The sequence below is a fragment of the Fusarium falciforme genome, chromosome 5, assembly GCF_026873545.1.
Source record: "Fusarium falciforme chromosome 5, complete sequence".
NCBI classification, from domain to species: domain Eukaryota; kingdom Fungi; phylum Ascomycota; class Sordariomycetes; order Hypocreales; family Nectriaceae; genus Fusarium; species Fusarium falciforme.
The window spans coordinates 1,347,284-1,366,097 of record NC_070548.1 but is presented as its reverse complement, the minus strand read 5'-3'; the positions used below and the strand labels follow the sequence as shown (position 1 = coordinate 1,366,097).

The 18,814-nt window shown below is 54.2% G+C and overlaps 3 protein-coding genes across 3 annotated transcripts; 2 read left to right on the top strand and 1 right to left on the bottom strand.

The window, feature by feature from the left end:
* Positions 1 to 206: 206 nt before the first annotated feature.
* Positions 207 to 1,671, top strand: NCS54_00666400 (DNA replication regulator SLD2; the record flags this gene model as incomplete). The annotated part of the gene is made up of 2 exons (XM_053152113.1): positions 207 to 387; positions 437 to 1,671. Exons 1-2 carry the CDS (start codon positions 246 to 248, stop codon positions 1,669 to 1,671), a joined length of 1,377 nt encoding a protein of 458 aa, XP_053008088.1. The 5' UTR covers positions 207 to 245.
* Positions 1,672 to 2,540: 869 nt separating this feature from the next.
* On the top strand, positions 2,541 to 6,628 carry NCS54_00666300 (BAH domain-containing protein; the record flags this gene model as incomplete). The annotated part of the gene is made up of 2 exons (XM_053152112.1): positions 2,541 to 2,546; positions 2,597 to 6,628. 2 exons carry the CDS (start codon positions 2,541 to 2,543, stop codon positions 6,626 to 6,628), a joined length of 4,038 nt encoding a protein of 1,345 aa, XP_053008087.1.
* A 499-nt stretch (positions 6,629 to 7,127) lies between these two features.
* On the bottom strand, positions 7,128 to 10,396 carry NCS54_00666200 (Hypothetical protein; the record flags this gene model as incomplete). Its single annotated transcript, XM_053152111.1, has 3 exons — positions 7,128 to 9,383; positions 9,434 to 9,884; positions 9,942 to 10,396. 3 exons carry the CDS (start codon positions 10,394 to 10,396, stop codon positions 7,128 to 7,130), a joined length of 3,162 nt encoding a protein of 1,053 aa, XP_053008086.1.
* Positions 10,397 to 18,814: the final 8,418 nt, after the last annotated feature.

The following is an 18,814-nucleotide window of genomic DNA, read 5'->3' as shown; positions in this document are numbered from 1 at the left end:
TGAGGACCACCCTTGTCAGAGAGTCACCTCGGATGGGCCCGAGGGTCCCGCGTCTTCCCTGCACCTGCCATGACGTTAGACCCGCCCACCCCTGTCCTTTTCGCGTTGAGTGGTGCGCGTCAACACGCGTTTACGCCAAACCGCGATAATCCACCATAACTACCTACCTACCCACATACCTCCCCCCTCCCTCTTCACACTTCCACCTTTTCTTCCACACATGCACACGCCACAATCGAATCGCGATGGATGAACAGACAAAAACCGAATACGAAGCCCAATCGCAGCAGCTGCGCGTCGACCTCAAAACATGGGAGACTAGCTGGGCAAAGGCCCACAAGGGCAAGAAGCCAGGAAGGGGTGACATCAAAGCGAACCAGGAAATCGGTATGACGCATGAACAGAAAGTCAGAGCATTGCACTGACGATTTAACAGCCTTGAAATACAAGCAATACAACAAACTCCGCGACATCCTCTCAGGCAAGCTGCCGCCATCCGCCAAGGACGCCTCGCAGCCTAGGAAGCGCAAGCCCGATACCCTTCCCGCAGAGACACCAACCAAACGCACCAAGCACATCGAGACTCCGGCGAAGAACAGGATCCAGGACCACGATGAAGAGCTCATGAACACACCCGCCATTTCACGAAAACTGTTCAGTCCAGCGTCGGTGACCTCGGTTGGCCCAACACCTCAGCGAGATGGGCGTGTGCTCGGACTATTTGATTTGCTAGTAGAGAAAGAGCTAGGAACACCAACAAAATCAGGTTCTGCAACCAAGTCGGGAACTGGAAACAGGGTCGACGCGACTCCAACTAAGCGATCCACCCCAATGGATGAAGAGGCCAGCGACAAGCTTGGTCGAACACCTATGTCGTCTAGCAAGCGGCAAAGGTTGAACCACTTCATGACGCCGCTGAAGAACCGTGATGGAAATGTGGACGCTGTCACACCCTCATCAGTCTCGAAGCTTCAGTTCGACACGCCGGCTTTTCTAAAGCGCAATTCTCTTCCGGTCCTCAACGAGAATGGCGACTTTGATGCTCCGGCTCCTCTGCGGCTGCCACGCAAGCCTTTCACAAGGGGCCTAAGCGAGATTGTTGCCAGCCTTCGAAAGGTGGAGGAGGAGAACTTGGATGACGATTTGGACGCATTGAGAGAGATGGAAAATGAAGAGATGGGCGAACCGAAACCGAAAACTCTGTTCCCGCCCAAGCCTAAGGACGATGTGCTCGTTGCAGACACCCAAACACGGCAACTGCCTCTTGGCGGATTCGATGATGAAGGCATGTACGACAGCCCAGTGGAGGACCAAGTTGATCGTGATGGCAATCCCATGCGAACATACAAGAAGAAGGGCCAGAAGCGGACGACTAGGCTGGTCAAGATGCGCCCAACTCGAACCAAGAGACCAGCCAACCTTGGCGAGGGTCCTGGAAGTGATGTGGAGAATGATGATTTCGTTCCTGAGACGCAGGCCGCCGACGACGATGGCGAATTTGATTCGGAAAAGCCCGAGAAGAAGCCTACAGCTAAGAAGGAGGGCACGGTGAAGAAGGCTGCTCGAAAGGTCAATGAGCTGGCTCATGCAAACTTCCAGCGCCTGAAGCTACGGAACCACGGGGCCAAGGGCGGACCAGGATACAACAGCAGATTCCGACGGCGTCGTTAAGGGGTGTAAGTTGGTGGCTTATCATGATTTGCATTGTAAGGAGTTCCGGAACATGGAAGATACCACTAGAGATGACGGTCGGTGCATGTGTTTTAATTGCATCATGAAAAACTGTAATAGAATAGCTTGATCCTTTACAATTAGCACAAACCAGAAGATGTGATGCTATGTCATATTAGGGCTTCTCTCATCAAGAGGCGATAGATGCGATGGTGGTTGCTTGCTGCGTTGAACCATGACTAAAAACAGCTAGAGACCTTGAATGCGCTAAACTGCTTTAGGGTCTTCACACAACTCAATGGGTTTAGGATCCAATGTTTTTCTATGGCACGTCCCCTGCAACTATGATCCTCACGCCTTTTACATCCTCAGCTCGCCTCGCCTCAAAGAAACGCGACTCAAATTGCGACCTCAAATTCATTTCCTTCATTCTTCAGAATCACGGGACATTTCATTTCTTCTAACTATAGACCCTGGTTTCTTTTGGTCATTGCAAGGAGAAGAGGTGTTGTTGTGGCTACTACCGCGATCCACACGCCGCCAGTACTGAGCGCGTGTCAAGGACAAATCTTGTCGAAAATTACTTACTCTTGTGTGCCAATCTCGAGAGAATTTACATCTTTGTCTAAACATCACAACTCGTTTTACTGGCGTTATTGAGATCAGAGAAGGTTCTGGCTGAGAGAGGACGAGCAACTGCCTCCCTCTCCTTATCGGAGCGCGTGTCGAGTTTTATATACAAGCCACTTTCAGGTTGAGCTAGGTTTTCTCGTCGCTTGCAAACACCTTCCTCCTACACACTCATTTCATTTCAGCATCCATCCACAGACAGCCATGTATATGCGATAGCATGAGCTTCACACTTCAATATGCCGGTGAGACCCTTGCCCCTTTACAAGACGACATGGCTCTAACGTTACATTAGCCGTTAGACCTGGGAGATGACGGGTTAGACATTCATCCAGTGTTGGATAGTCACGACATTGACTGGCACTCACCTCTGGGTCAAAGACACTCATTCGATCATGTCTTTGGAAACACATTTGTCCCTCAAGAGCCGTCGGCTGCTCTCCCTCAAGACGCGCCTGCGGTATGGACCAAGTTTGGCGAGCTGGAACAAGAGGAGCGCATGACCCCGCTGGAGGATATCGACCTCTTGCCGGGTCCTTTACCGGAAAGCCCGCCAAACTATTATCCAAGCCCTGAGGGCGGTCTCTTTTATGGTATCCATGATGAGCTGCTCCGGGCCCTTGAGCCAGATGTCGAGGATGAAGACGTTGCTCCAGCCATCGATGAAAAGGAAACTCCGATCGAGGAGCTCATAGAGGTCAAGGCAGAAGACTCGGAAACGCCAGATATACAACCGCTCAGCAAGCCGCAGCCGCTTAGCAAGACAGTGAGAGTCGAGCTTCCAGAGAGTCTGCTCCTCATACCACGGTCATGCTACGAACCATTCGAGCCCGATGTGCCGATTGTCAGAGAGCGCATAGCTTTCGATACTCTCTTTGAGGCTGCAAAACAGGCCGGCCAGGATATCGATGACTTTGTCGAGTTTCAGCTTGACGACTTTGCCATCTACTGCGATCGTCCCAAATATCCGGAAGAGATGTGCTCTTTGCACAATCTCGACACCAAGAATGGCTTTGGCAGCTCCTTTTTTGATGGAAGACTCAGCGTTGGTAATACAGCCTTCTTCGTGCGTCGAGTACGCATTGCTGCGCTCCCGATTGACAACTACGGTACTCTGTCCAAGCACACAGTCCGCGACAAGATCTGGCTTCAGTCAACCTTCAACTCGGCACGCGAGGTCTACTACCGTTTGAACCGTCCAGCCAAGGAGTACCGGCGCTTCTTTAACCCTTTCCTGTGGGTGGCTGACCTGGCGAAGCATTTCGTCGACTATCTTAAGGTGATGGGCGAGAGTCGCCTCGACGTGACAATCTTTCACTTCCGTGCGACCTTTAGCAGCTGGCTGGCCAAGACACACGGCAAGGCGCCCGTTTTTGTCGCGTGGAGAAAGCGGTTCCCAAGCGATGACTTTCGAACAGCTGTCGTGGCTAACCTGGGATTCCTTCATAAAGAGGCCATCGGTGTGCTGGGAGCCGGTAAGACGTACAAGCACAGTCTGTGGGCTGAGATCTGGGAGTTCAGACAGTATCAGAAGTTTCCGCCAGAGGAGAAGAAGGATGGTCGCCGGAGGAGGGAGAGAAAGTCTCAGATTCAAGACGAGTCGCCAACTGAGAGCAGTCTTGACGGAACAACTGAGGACCAAACGCCTGCAGACACAAAGAACAACAGCCAGAACAAAGACAGTCCGCCCACGATTGTCACGCAGTACATGTACGACTGCTTCTCTCATCTCCCCTTTGGCGACCGCCTCGAGGCCATGCCCTTGAGCGACAAGACGAAAACCATGCGCAATCAACTAATTCGGAAGCGCCATCTTGAACTCCCTGCGCCGCTGCACACCACCGCGAAAGACATATCGACGGCTGAGACGCAGCAGATCCGTGACATCCAGCCGGGAGACACCATTTCGACGCAGCGAGATGATGAAGAGTCGGGCACCATGTGGCGACGTGATATCTCGCATGGGTTTCACGACGTTGATCGCTGGCTTGCGCTGGTTCAGCGAGTACACACGGATAAGCGTGGCCGCCGATCCTTTGATGTCATCTGGTACTACAGACCTGTCGACACATTATGTGGCCTAATGAAATATCCGTGGAACAACGAGCTATTCCTCTCGGACCACTGCTCCTGTGGCGAGACAACGAAAATCCGCGAGAGCGAGGTCTTGGGTGTGCACAATGTCGAGTTTGGAGGAACATCGGCCACAACCGCCGAGTTCTTTTGTCGACAAACATATATATGCGCTGAGCGCAAGTGGATTACTCTGGAGAATGGCCACCTTCATTGTTCTCATACAACAAAGGCTCCCAAGGCTCCAGAGTTTGAAGCCGGAGAGACACGGCTTGTCATCCTAGACAAGCACAGCGGTCGTTCTGAGCCATGCGAGTTTGTGACCTCTTACGAGGAGGATTACAGTGACATCTACAGGTTCCGGCGGTTGGTAAGGAGGGGGCAAGTTGATCCCAAAGCACCAAATGCTCGACCGAACGAGTTGGTGTATAGCGAGAACCTGGTCGAGGTGAAGAGGCGACGCATTCTGGAACCATGTTTCGTGCGCTTCTTTGGGGTTGGGCAAGAGATTGCTTCACCCTACGACCGAAACGGAGTGGGAGGCTTCTTTTATATCACACATCGGGAGGTATACGATGAAAATACTGGAGCTCAGACATATGTTCCTCTCGAGGCGTTTCCTACGACGCTCAAACAAGGATTCGACCCATCTGAACCCATTCAACGGCTCCGGGGTCTGGATCTCTTCTGCGGCGGTGGAAATTTTGGACGTGGACTCGAAGACGGAGGTGGCATCGAGATGCGCTGGGCAAATGACTTCAATGAAAAGGCCATGCACACGTACATGGCCAACACGGCAGGTCCCGGAGCCGTTGCCCCCTTTCTTGGCTCCATCGACGACCTCCAGCGGTTAGCTATTCAAGGAGAGTTCGCCGACAATGTCCCTCTGGTCGGTGATGTCGACTTCATCTCTGGCGGCAGCCCCTGTCCCGGCTTCTCGCTCCTCACAAACGACAAGACCACGATAACCCAGCGCAAGAACCAGTCCCTCGTCGCCGCTTTTGGCTCCTTCATCGACCTCTACCGTCCAAGATACGGTCTTCTCGAGAATGTCCCCGGCATCGTGCAACGCAAGTCGAACCGCGACCAGGATGTCTTTAGCCAGTTGATCTGCGCCATAGTAGGTCTCGGATACCAGACTCACTTCTTCTTCCTTGACGCCTCGGCTTGTGGTTCTCCTCAGCGCCGTGCTAGAGTCTTTCTAGCCTTTGCTGCCCCGGGTCATCGTCTCCCTCGTCGTCCTAACCCAACGCACGCTCATCCTCCCCATACTAACTCCTTTAGCCTGGGTAACCTCCCCACTGGTGAACCCATGGCTGAACGGATAATACCCTCAGCCACACCCTTTGACTTTGTCTCTGCCCAGGCTGCGACCGCCGACCTTCCCCCTGTATACGACTCCAAACCCGACATATGCATTCCCTTCCCAGATCACCGCATCTCCCTCGGCGCAACACGACAGCTCCGCAACAAGATTAACCTAATCCCCACGCGCCCCTATGGCATGAACTTTGCCCAGGCCTGGTACGGCCCGGACCGAAAAAAGGCCGGCACCGGCGTCCTCACCCCGGCCGAGCGCCTCGTCTTCCCCGCCGACTCGGCCAGCTCCCTGAGCCGCTCCAACCCCTGGTCCAACGCCTACGGCCGCCAGCGTCCCGATCGTCTCATCGAGACCGTTGTGACGGGCCAGAGCCCCAGTGATGCCAAGAACGGTCGTACATTGCACTGGCAGGAGGACCGTGTGCTCACCATCATGGAGGCCCGGCGTGCTCAGGGCTTCCGCGATCACGAGGTCATACTCGGCTCTCCCTCTGATCAGTACCGTGTTGTTGGAAACAGCGTTGCTCGTGAGGTCGCCGTCAGTCTAGGCGCCGTTTTCCGCGAGGCATGGGCGCAGAGTCTTGTGGATGAGGGTCGTGGCACCGCCGCTCCTACTCGGCCAGGCGTAGACGTATCTCCAGCTGTCAAAGTTGAAGAGATTACCCCTGGCGAAGTAGCTTCAATCAACGTCGAGGAACCTCCTCGCTCACGAGCTTCCCGGAGTCAAAGCAGGTCGAGCCAGACTTCATCTACACCCACGACGACCCCTCCTCCTCCAAGCAGCGGCTCAAAGCGGCAGAGGAGGACTTCTATCGCCATTGAGATCAGAGCATCCAAGACGTCCAAAATGGACAAGGACGATAGCCCTGGAAGGGGCACACCCAGTAGTACTCAGGGTCATCGGCCGAGTCGCTTGAGAGAGCGTTACGCTTGACCATGAATAAGTCATCAGCATCACTTTGGTCGGAGTCAAACATGTCTATCCCTCCAAGCATACATTCCCCAACACGTTATTACTATACCCCAGCTCAACTGTGTAATAGATATGGGCTTCGTCGACTCAAGACTGTACTGCGGAGGCGAGACAGTCACACACCATGAACCACATTCATCAATCCAAATATAAAAAAGTCATTGATATCATAAAAGTCTCGCTACCGCTGAAATTATTCAAATTATCGAGAGGAGTGCGGACGAAACTCCAAAACTCCACCCAACTCTCATGCTCATCCATCCATCCATCCATCCATCCATCCATCCATCCATCCATCCATCCATCCATCCATCCATCCATCCATCCATCCATCCATCATAACTCTCAGCTCTTGATGCATGCTCCTAGATCGTAATAAACCGTCGTATGCGTATCTCTTGCAAAAAAAAGGAAAAAAACCCAATCTCGCTCCTAAAATCGCTCTTTTCATGAAACGCCCTTAATCAGATTTCTCTAGGTCTTTCAGCGTCATCACCTTGGCTCCCATCGGGATCTGTCCGCCTCTCATCTTGACGCCCGCGTACGGTACGCCTGATGTCTGTCCCAGGATCGTCACCAGCTCCCGTCCAGAGACGCTCAGCTCCTCGCCAGTGTAACCCTTGATTGCACATTCCTTGAAGATGTGCCCAATCAGCCGCTCTCCCAGAGTCTCGACGCTGCGGCCGCTAGCCCAGCCCTTGTCGTTGCTGAGACGCTGAAGGAGGGAGAACAGAGATGTCCGTGTGATGGTGTCCATCTCTGGTGTCTGCTGGATCGTGATGCCAACCTTTCCAACAACCTGGCGGAGCTGCTCAATGCACTGCTCAGCTCGGAGAGGTCGGAACGTGAGCTCAGTTGCGAATCGACTCTTGATGCCCTGGTTGCTGCGAAGGAGGCGATCCATGTCCTCCTCGTATCCGGCCAGGACGATGATCAGCTTGCGGGCAAACTGTGGCTTCGTCACTGCGTCCACCAGCTCGCTCACAGCCTCTTCGGCGAAGGATCCACGGCTACCTGCCAGTCGGTACGCCTCGTCAATGAAGAGCACCTTGCCCAAAGCCGACTCAAGCAAACGGCGGGTCTTGGGACCTGTCTGTCCGCAGTACTCGCCGATGAGCTGTGAAGCCGAAACATCTACAACGTCGGGGGCTGAAAGTAAGCCCATATCATAGAATATTTGACCCAACTTTCGTGCCGTCGTTGTCTTACCAGTACCTGGTGGTCCCTTGAAGACGTATGTGAAGGGCACGTAGGGTCGTGGGTCGACTTTGCGCAGCCGCATGCCCTGAACCATGTACTGGTATGACTCGAACTTGGAGATGATCTCCTCGAAACCGACAAAGCCATCGAAGAGAGCCCTGGTATTAGACACAGCTTGTGACAGGCGGTCATAGTCGGCATCGAAATCCTGAGGCTCGAGGGGAAGGGCATCCAGGTCGTCATCCTCCGGCTTCTCCTTGGCTACGCGGCGTAGACGAGCCAAGATGGCCTTGGAGAGGAGGTTATCCACCTCACCTCCGTTACCAAAGTTGGGTCGCACAGAGGCCCGTTTCAGAACCTCCATAGCAACCTCGCGAGCCTTGTCTGTGGCCACAAGCTTTTCCTTGGTCATCTTCAGATCCAAGATCTTGCCAAGGGTCTCCTCGCTAAAGTTCTCAAACTCGAATGCTGTGTCCAGAGGGAATCTTCGTGCCAAGCCGGGGTTCGCGTTGGCGTACATCTCCTTCATCTGCTCCGGATATCCACAGAGAATGACGCATCGATCCTCTCCAGGAGCTCCAGTCACCTCAGCGACGATGGTGTCGATGATGGCACCCCGGAAGTCGCCGTTCTTGGTTGTGCCGCTACTGCTCGTACCGGGGTCGAGCATATGGGCATCATCAATGATCAGGACATTGCCCTTGGCCTCGCGCAATGCCTCTTTGGTATTGTTTTCGGATCCTCCGATATAGCGATCCAGAAGGTCAGTTGGACTCTTGACGATGACATCTCCCTTTGAGAGGAGACCGAAATCTGCCAAGAGCCTACCATAGAGCTTTGCGACTGTTGTCTTTCCGGTGCCAGGGGCACCCAGGAACACTCGATTCGGCGAGACAAACAATGGATCATCACCTCGCATCTCCCGAATATAGTTCTGGTTGACCTGGCTCACCACCGAAAGGATGGCTTCCTTGACGGTATCCAGTCCCACAAGCTCCTGCAGCTCCTTCCAGGCAGGACTCTTGTCAGGGCCAAGTGAAGGCTTGTTACCGAGAAGGTCTTCTTTGGTCATCTTGAAGTCTTCCAGGTAGTTTCCGTCCCTCCTAGCTTGGCGGAAGCGTTCAACCTGCCGTCTGCAAGCTTCGAGGAATGCCTTCCTGACAGGCCAAATGTTGCCAAACGTCTTCTCATTCATACCTTGGGTGATTCTGCGGATCAGAATCTTGACAAAGAGGCCGTCGTACCCTCCTTCGACTTCCATCTTGTTCTTGAACCACTTGCGCATCATTCCGTGGAAGACAACCTGGAGCTCTTCCTGGGTGTAGTTTGGCAGCTTCAGCACAGGGAAGTGATTTGAGACCTCAGCACTGTAACCCAGCTGGTCCGACAGTCCCCATTGTCCGTTGCCAGCAAGGATAATGACCACCTTTCCAGGGAGATCTTGTGACCTAACGTAGAAGTTCCACAGGTTGCAATCATCATTATCCATGAGATGAGCGTGGTCAATGATGGCAATCTAATTCAGTCAGTATTTCATGGCTTTGGTAGGAAGGGCAATTGGCTTACACAGCCGCCGCACGCATTGCATGTGCTGTGAATGGTGCTGAGAGTTGACGTCTTGGACATGCTGTAGGCTGAGAATCTGTTGATGCCGGTGATTGATCCCGCTTTCTTGACAACACCAAGCGAAGCAAGGAACTTGGCATAGAGGCGGGCGAGCATGGTTTTGCCGGTTCCTTCGTTGCCCATGAATACAGCATCAAAGTTCTCCTTCTTGAAGTCGGTTTCGCGCCTCTGAGAAGCCTGAACCTTGGCCTTTGCGTGCAAAAAGAAGGCCTTGGTCTCTTCGAGGCCGGGCAAGGACATGAGTCGGTCGAGATACTTGTTTTCGGCCTTTTCCACCTCCTTCTGCCGCAACCACTCAAGTCGTGAAGGCGACTCATCTTCGCACTGCTCGGGGTCGAGACCGTCTATGGATTCGTTGTCGGCGTCGTCTAGGTCTTGTTGCTGTGATTTCCTTGGGAACAGTCAGTTACAGATTCTCAGGGCAATTGCTGTTTCGCCGTCGGCTTACTCGATCTCTTCAAGGAGCTCCTCCATCTGTCTGCAGAGGTCCAGGAAACCTGGTTCTGCCAAAACAGGAGGTTCTGTCTCCTCCTCTGCGGGCTTGTCCTCCGATTCGGACTCGCTTTCATCAGCAGTATCGTATGGGACATCGCCAAACAATTTTCCAATGCCAAAGGCGTCGACATCTTCGTCCTCACTTTCCTCTGGAGTGGGCTCCGCGGATTGATTTACAGTCTTGGAGCGATTGCGCCGCTTCCTGGATCGGCGGGGTTTGCGACTGGGAATGAGGCCAAGAAGACGGCTCACGAGAAAATGGGGGTCATCTGTTTGGTACTGCTTCGCCCAGGACGGGCTTGTGGATTTATGCTGATAAGGCTGTAGGCCGAGCAGCCAACTGACGGAGAAGCTTGGGTCTGCAGATTCAAACTCCATCATTGCATTGGGGTTGGCTTGCTCTGACATAAAGCTACAATGTGCAAGTTTCGAGCTCGAAAGAGCTGGCTAACTAGCAGAACGAAGCACGCAAGTAGCAGAAGCCGGGAAATCAATGGACCACGAAAGATTGTTGAGGCGACGACACGGGGCGGTTGCGGTGGGTGCGGAAGCCGGAGCGGGGGTGGGGAGAAGGCAGAGGTGGAGGTTGGAGGATGGAATGGCGGATAAGACAGACAACGGAACGTAAATGGTAGCGAGGAGAGCCGAGATCGCGTGCGACAAGGACGAGGGTGAGGCGACGGAGGTACAAGAGAAACCGAGAGAGCCGGATTGGGACAAGAACGGCGGGAGATGGCTTGTTGGGGCGACGATAGGCAGGCAATCGATACAACGGCCGGAGTCGCAAAGGTGAAGCTTGCTTGATGGAAGTGCAAGGTAAGTAAGTAAGTAAGTAGAGGGAAAGGAGAGAAGAAGTGCGGGACGCCCTGAGGCAACAGGGAGACGGTCTTTTTGAAGGGACCTCCAAGGTTGTTTGAAGTTCACTTTCCAGGCAGCCAATGGCTCCGTGTGCTCTCCGACGCCGCATGCACCTGCCTGCCTGCCTTACCTGCGACCTGCGACCTGCTACTTCTCCATGGCGCACACAGGTGGACGTACAGGAAAGTAAGACGGGGTCTGACGGCTTCACAAGGGTAGGTACTTGGAGCTTGGTTCGAGATACCTGAAACGCCCTGCCAACAGATAGCCTCAATGTGGTACACCTGCAGCCGCATTTGTACCTTGACCCTGGGTCGGCCCTCAACCTAGCAAGTGCTAATAAAGCTGGGAGTCATTCGGACAGCCTGGTTGTTCAACAACAGCAACAAAGTGTCTGCCAGCCTCTCCACATCCACATCCACATCCACATCCACATCGTGCCCGTTGGTACTGTACATATCCCCTTGTCCTCTTCCTTGTCTCCCGTCAGTTTCCCCTCCAAGGGCGGTTGCCTCATGCACTGCCACGGGACAATGGCGCATTGGGTGAGTTGGGGCGCCTCTGAGGTGAATCGGGGACTTCTATTGGCTGCTGCCTGGCTGGCCGCGTGAGATTCAAGGAGACGGGCTCACCATTCATGCGCAACGCTCCGCTGGGACGGTTTCGACCTTTAACGACGAGACATTGCGTGGCTACTTGCTTTTCGCTCTACTTATTTGTTGATACCTCTCGCGTTTCTTGTCGACTTGGAATCTTTGTCTCGGGCAGACCATCAAACAGCCCAGCCTTCTCAATCACCTCCAACACTGACATGTCGTCTAGACTCCAGCCATCCCCCAAGGCTCCCTTCTCGCATCGACTATCATCTTGTCTATCTGACAAGGCTGAACCGGTATCATGACTCCGCCTCCAATCGATTCGGTGAGCACAGGCCAGTCGCCGCCGAGCTGCATCCCGCGGGGCCGCCTGGGGTGATAGAGTCCTCTGGGGGCCAGAAACCAGCCACTGAGAACAGCCGTGAGCCGCTAAGAAGCCCACTGAGTCCGCCATATGGGACTGGGAATCAGCGATGTGGTGGAGAGTTAGTTCGCCCTGCGATTCCCACGGTGGGGCCTCAAACGGACGAGCACACATGTCCGTGACGACGCCTGTTGTGTAGGACATAGATGGTCTCGGAGAGGACAACGATGATGAGGTGCTACAGGACGGAAACTTGAGCCTTTCTTGACAAACACATCGCCTTTCGGGTGGTTCGAGGCCGGATATTCCGGGCCTCAAGGGGATCCAAGTCCGGACTTGACCTCTCTGTTGAGGAGCCTGGCCAAAGGCATGAACCAGGGTCCCCAGGCCCACAGAGGCCTCAGCTTGAAGTTGACCTGTAAGAAACAGCCTGACGAGAGTGAGGCGGCGGCTTGCGACATGAGCCTGGCTGGATGGTGCTTTGCCACGGACAAGCCTGCAACTTAAGCGTGTCAACAACTGAGTCGGCGGTTCGCACATTGATCATCATTTTTCCAGATTTTTGTGTCCGCATTTAACTACGATGGAAGTAGTTACAGATGCAGTATCAACAAGCATCAGGTTCTTCCTTGGGAGACTCTCCTCTCGCGGGCGGCCTCAAGGTCATATCGTACGGTGTTGCACTCTACCCGGGCGAGCCAGCCCACCCACACATCGGCGACCGGCATTAATGGAAACCATTCAACTGCCGGGACCCGACACACGGATCAACAGGACTTTCCGGGGAGGTGGCCAATCTGAGGCTCGGCGTGTTATCGGGACACGGACAGGTGCTTTCGTTTGCACCTTTGTTATCTTTACACGGACATTTCCAGATTCGATCCAGAGACACTTTGCAACATTCGGCCATACTGTATTGACCTACAGTATCCGTCATGTTTGCAATCACCACCCACTCTCTGACAGTCAGAGCTGACCGTGTGGATGGGTCCCTCTGGAATGGCTCAAGTCAAAGGCAGCAGTCTGACTGGCAGCAGGAACGGGCATAGACCCAAACGACGGATAAATGCCAAACACCTCAAATCAAAGCCATCAGCAGTTTGAACAAGAATTCGAGCTAACATTGCCATAGTTTAGGCAGTTTGGCGCCGTCTTTACCTTAATCGACAACCAACGTTACATCCGACCAATGCCGCTGGCGACGGTGCCTGGTAGGGCTGATGATGATGACCTCCAAGTTGCATGTTCTGCCTGCCAGGTATATGGATCTTTGCAGGCATCAAGCTGTGCAGGCAGAAGTTGTGTCCACAATGGAGTTCGCTTGATTGCGCAATCTCACAAAGTTGTCGAGACTGGATTATTGTCGCCTCCATCAAACCGTCAATGGGTTTTTCTCCCTACTTTATGGCACCACGGTGCGGCCTGGGTCAAGTTTACCCTGTCGGTTCCGCTGGGTTCGGGATCTGAGACCATGTCCAGATCAAAGGTGAACCATCGGTCTACCCTCGGCTTGTTGTTTGAGGCCCGTCATTGCTCCTTGAGAGTTCAAGGTCTAGTGACTCTGTGTAACCGGAAGGGTTGCAATTTTCGCAGCAGCAATTATTGCCCTGCGCACAATATCCAAGCAGCCCAGAGGAGCCATTTTACCCGAGAGCAGACTTCAGCTGCCCCCCGCAGCATGAAGTATGGAGAGGGATAGAAGGAATGGGAGATGGCGGAGAACGTCCCACATGGACAAGTCCACCACAAAGTCCAGCCGGCACAAGGAAACGGTCAGAAGGTATCCAAGTTAACAAGTCACACGACGAGCTCAGCTACGATGTCAAGGAAGCGAGCAGTTGACAAAGCGCACGGATGCTTTCCCAAGACATTACCCGCATCACTCTGCCAACACGTAAGACCTGTTCGCTCTGGAATCGCGCCCATCGACCCCTTGATGTGATGTATAGCAAAGTGAGGAACTGCCCAGCCTCGTATACGAGAGCTTTCGATTGTTTTCTTTTGCGGATTCCCTTGCGAGGCCAAGGCAGAACCTCGAAGGGGAAGCTGACATGGGCCTGTAGTGGGATGAGGCTTGAGAGAACAAAGCCATGACATTGCGATATTCGGCACCCCATCACACTTTACGTAGTTTCATGAGACGCATGTCACTGGCGTCCTCAGCTTGCAGCTGCATCGTCGATGATCTGGAACTATCCGGCTCTTCAAGACTGCTGAACGACATCTCATAAGTTGTCGACAAGGGTGGCATACCAAGTTCCTCTCCGCTGGAACCGCGATAGCCGGCTTCAGCTGGGGGGGGTTCCAAGAGATCGCCGTGGAGAGAAGAGACGACAACGCGAACAAGCAATGCGCGACACCGAGCGAGACCCCCAAGGCTTTTAAAAACAAGGTTGATTCCTGCGAAGACGATCCACCGTGCAGATAAGGAAAGCGACTTGTCATGTTTGTTTGCCATGTTCCACTTGGAGGTTCAACATCGCCGACTAGTTCACGAGCTGTACCGATCGTTACCAAGGGATGGGAACGCCATTGGCGTGTTCAGCCGGGATAGCGCGCGATTCCATGCCTCGGGACCTACAGAGTGACTCTTGGGAAACCTATCCTTGCGTGAAGTGCGGGCACGCGGCCGCGGTGGGGGCGTGAAGACGACAAAACCGCATCTTTGCTTTTTCTCCCATCTCCCTCGTGAGCATTTCAGGACTCCAATTACACCCCCGGCCTCCCGGAGAAGCGGAAGGGAGGCTGTTGTGGCTTGTGAGCGAGAGACAGGAAAAAGAAACAACGAGGAAACGTGGGGAGCACGATCAAGGACGTGGAGAGGGCGGTGAACAAGAGGGAGAGCGATCGCCGGGGCGACTAGCCGATGGGAATGAATGAACGGCGGGAGTCGAGATGACGGGTGCACCCCTCGGCGTTGCCATGGCTCAAAGGATGGCGTTAGGGGGCGCGTGTTTAGATGAGAGGTTCAGATGAGCGAGTGAGTGAGTGGTCTCAGAAGAGTGCAGAAAGGGGGGACGAGCCGAACCGAGCCGACGTCAAGTGTCTCGTCGAGCATGACGTTTGAGATGTAAAGAGGCAAAGCGTTTCGTGTCGAAGGAGCTGGAGTTGTGAGAGGACAGTCGCGGATAGATTGGAGACGTTCTCGATTCGCTCGACGCGTGATTGGTCTATCAAACCTGGGAAGTTTGGAGAGGTTGACAGGGGGGTTGCGAGAGCGCGGAACCCGCGCCCTCGGTTGGTCGGGCCTACATGACAGTTCATTTGACAAGAACAAAAGCTCGGCGACTTTGATGAAGATGCGGGTGATGCCAACTTGCAGGACCTGGGCTGGACTGGGCTGGACTGGGCTGGACATGAAGAGTGGTGATCTGCGTTGGCTGCTGATGCTCTGCCTCATCGCCAAGACAAGACGCACCCGTCGGGACCAGTCTTCCGTGACCTGCTTCCGTAACCTGCCTACCTAGGCAGGCAGAGCATCAACGTTGACGGGGAAGAGAGCGGAATGCCGCTCTGTCTTCTCAACAACAAGTACGGAAACATCCGGTCGGTTGTCACAAGTTCTCCGGGGCCCCAGTCGAACGAAACATTGACATTTTCCTTATCCCGCCACGAGGCCGAGTTCCATAGACATACGACGAGGTCGGTGCGTGCGTGCGCGCGCGCGCGCAGGAGAAATACCCCTGGCATGAAACGCAACGCCCAACATCCGTCCCTCCATCCAACCATCAAGAAGCTGCCACTGGATGGCTGCTGCTGACTGCTGCGCCTTTTGCTTCGACACCTCGCGTGGGCTGCAAGGATGCGATCGTGGGACCCGGGAGATGCAAGCGCCTTGACCTCGTCTTTGCAGCCCTGACTGAAGCTGTCCCTCCAGGGGTTGGCCGTGTCGTGGGCTCATCTTGACGTCCGCAATGTCCGTCGCTTAAGCAAATGACGCCGAGGATACCTACCTTATCCGCGCTTCTCCCCCGTGAATGTCTACAACCTGCACTCTTTGGGCCTCACCGTCGCAGGGCCCTGTCTGTAATGATCCACGGCATTGGGGCTATTTACCCAGAAAAGAAATGCCGTAAGTTACCTGTCAATTCTTGACTCAGTTGAAGAGCCCGGCAATGTGACATTGGGGTCGAAAAAGGAATGCCATTATGCTGAAGAGACCGAAAAAAGAAACATGACACAGCAAGATCAATCAATCAATAATCAATCGCGGATTCCCCCTTGCAACATGCAACATACGCCCTGGTTAAGGTGGAGTTGGGATGAAACCCATCCAGCCAGCCAAGGGCCAAAAAAGTCTCTCCCTACAGACTCGACTCTCCATGGATCTCTCTCGCCCCGACCCACTCGTCTCCAGTAGGCACTTGTTCGCCGAAGTCTTCTGGAAGACTGTCACAAGCTCGACCCCAATCCCCTGCCCTGCCCTGTCCTGCTTTGCTCCTCACGGGTTTGGGGTCCTTTTGTGGTCGATCCGACGATTTCTTGCGCCTACCCACCCCAGGATAGACTATCCATTCCCGCCCAATCCCAGCATCGCCGCTCCGTATCGTATCCGCGTCGGCGGACCAAAGTGCCCACTGGTTCGGAACCGAAAGAGAGAAAGACGAAGAGACCAGCTTGTGATCTTGTTGCTTCTTTTTTGAACGCTTGTCTATGCAGGGACTTGTGGCTAGTACTGTATGTGCCCCGAGCGGTCATTCGCTCAGCCCATTCTTTGCTTGTCGCAGTTACAGGTCAAACAGGCCTTTTGTTTCTTTGTGAGTGGTGGAGATGGTCATACTCTCGTCAGAAAGGCCCGGTCAGAAACCATCGTGAAGGAAAATTGTTTAACCTGTGGGTGGCACAGACGAGGGCATCGTCAATGCGACGAGGGGGGGGGCCTTGATGCAGATGTTGTTGTCATCATGACAATCGTAAACTACTCATTTGGACTAGAGGCCGTTAGTGATAGGTGGGTTTCGGTTCTTGATCACATCGTGAAAAAGAGAGAGGGGGGGGAAAAAGAATATTGCAAGGTTACGGTACCCGTTGGAGAGTCCCTGGCTTTCTTTCTCTCCTTCTCCTTTCTCCCTGTTCCCCGTCGTCCGTCGGCTCTCATCCGACGATCCGTACTCTTTCAACAAAGCTCGTCCGGTACGGAACAGGCACGATACAGCGTGCTAAGGTACGGAGTAAGCACTGGACGTTGACGATTTGGGATGGGATCCATCCAACTACCGCTGCTCCGTGAATGGATGGATCCAATGCCCACCACCTCCGCCCATCACCAACATCAATCACCCGCTCAGGACGCACGCAGAACCCCTGGCATCGTCTCTTCAACCGGCGCACGCGACGAGTGGATCCCACTACCCACGAGTCCCGACCTCCATCCGTCTCCATTGTGCCTCAGCATCGGGACTCCCCCCTCACGGCTAGCTAGCTGCCCGCTGGATGGAGCTCCTCCTCTCCTTCGCCTGTTGCGCTCCAGACTCTCTCACCTTGCCTTGCCTTGCCCCAACCCACCTCGTTTCGTTCATGCCGCCGATTCCTGTTACTCTATATTTGCCCCCGGGCGATGCATCCCGCTTACCTAACTCGATCCTCTCTTGCTCACACGTTCCCAGAGCTTCTAGCCCTTCCGCTAGCCCACAGTCGGAACTTGGTCGACACTCGGTGTCAACCAAGAGCATGGCACACGGTCTTGGCGGAGCTAGCGACTCGACACTAGAAAAACCCGCCTGCGACTCTACGCCCTCCAGTCCCGTCTCGCCCTCTGACTGGCTCTCTGGCTGGCTGGGCTAGCGACAAGACAGGTCCCACTCTAATCCTCCCCCCTGGTGGCTTTTGTGGCCGACCCTCGGAGAGTGAGTGAGCATGGATATTTTGATGGGAAGCTGGCAAACTGTTGGAAGAGCCGGATACTGGAGCAAGAGGACGGAGAGCCCACTGCGCCGGGGGTCGGGATCCAACCGGAGGGCCCCTATTACGACGGAGTTGGGCTCTGTCTGTTTTGCAGCTCTTCTCCTTGGTTTCACGCTGTGGAGCGAGCGTTTACAAACCTAGCCTTTTTTCCATTCATGTGAAAGTCGATGGCTTACAGGCCTTTCCGCCGGTTACCGGACTGTTCCGCTCCGTCTATGAGGCATATTGTCGACCTTGAAACGTTTCTTGCGGTGAAGTTATTGGATTTCCTGTCTAGGATGCAGTCCATTCGTCATTGAAGGAGAAGCCGACATGTGCTAGTGGGACCGTGGAGGGAAGGCCAGCTTGAGCCTCCTCTCACAATGACGGGATGTAAGCAATTTAGTTGCTGATGCTATCGAGAGGTCCATGCATGCAGCACACACAGCCCTTCTATAGTAGCTCGCCCTTGTCGATATAGGCCGCTGCACACCTTCATTTCCAGAAACATCAAACCCTTGATTGTCAATGATGCCCAACTCGATTAATATCATACACACAGGGGCAGTTTAATTGTTTTGGCTTGGACTTTGGCCGTTGCTGGCGTCTTGTTCTCGACGGTGCCGGGTGCCGCAATGAACTACCCTAGACCAGAAGCTAAGAATCCAGCCCAATCCCGATTCGCATCGGCCCAAAAGACGGCGGGACTCCACTTCCACTGGGCGCCGCCGCAGTCCCCTCACTAAAAGGAAGCGCGGGCCACCCACTTTTTTATTTTTTTCTTTCTCTGCTTGGTTCTGGCTCTTTGGGTCCATTATTCGACGGGCGAGCATGGATGATGGAACTCGCTGGGACCTCCCGGTACTGCAGCATCCCATCCCACACCCAACGCCAATGCCAACGCCAACGCCCACCACCTCGTGGAAGCATGTTCCCCCATGTCCCCCATCCACATCCCATGTCCGGGATCAAATGTCCCTTGCCCAAACGGTTTCGCAGGCAGGACAGGTTCACGAGCCAGCGGCGGCCCTTCCATTTCCATATTAAAAAACGCCCACCCCCCGCAGCGCAGCCGCGCAAGTTTGACCCGAGACGAGAGAAGAAAACTAAGAAAACTCCTTGCTC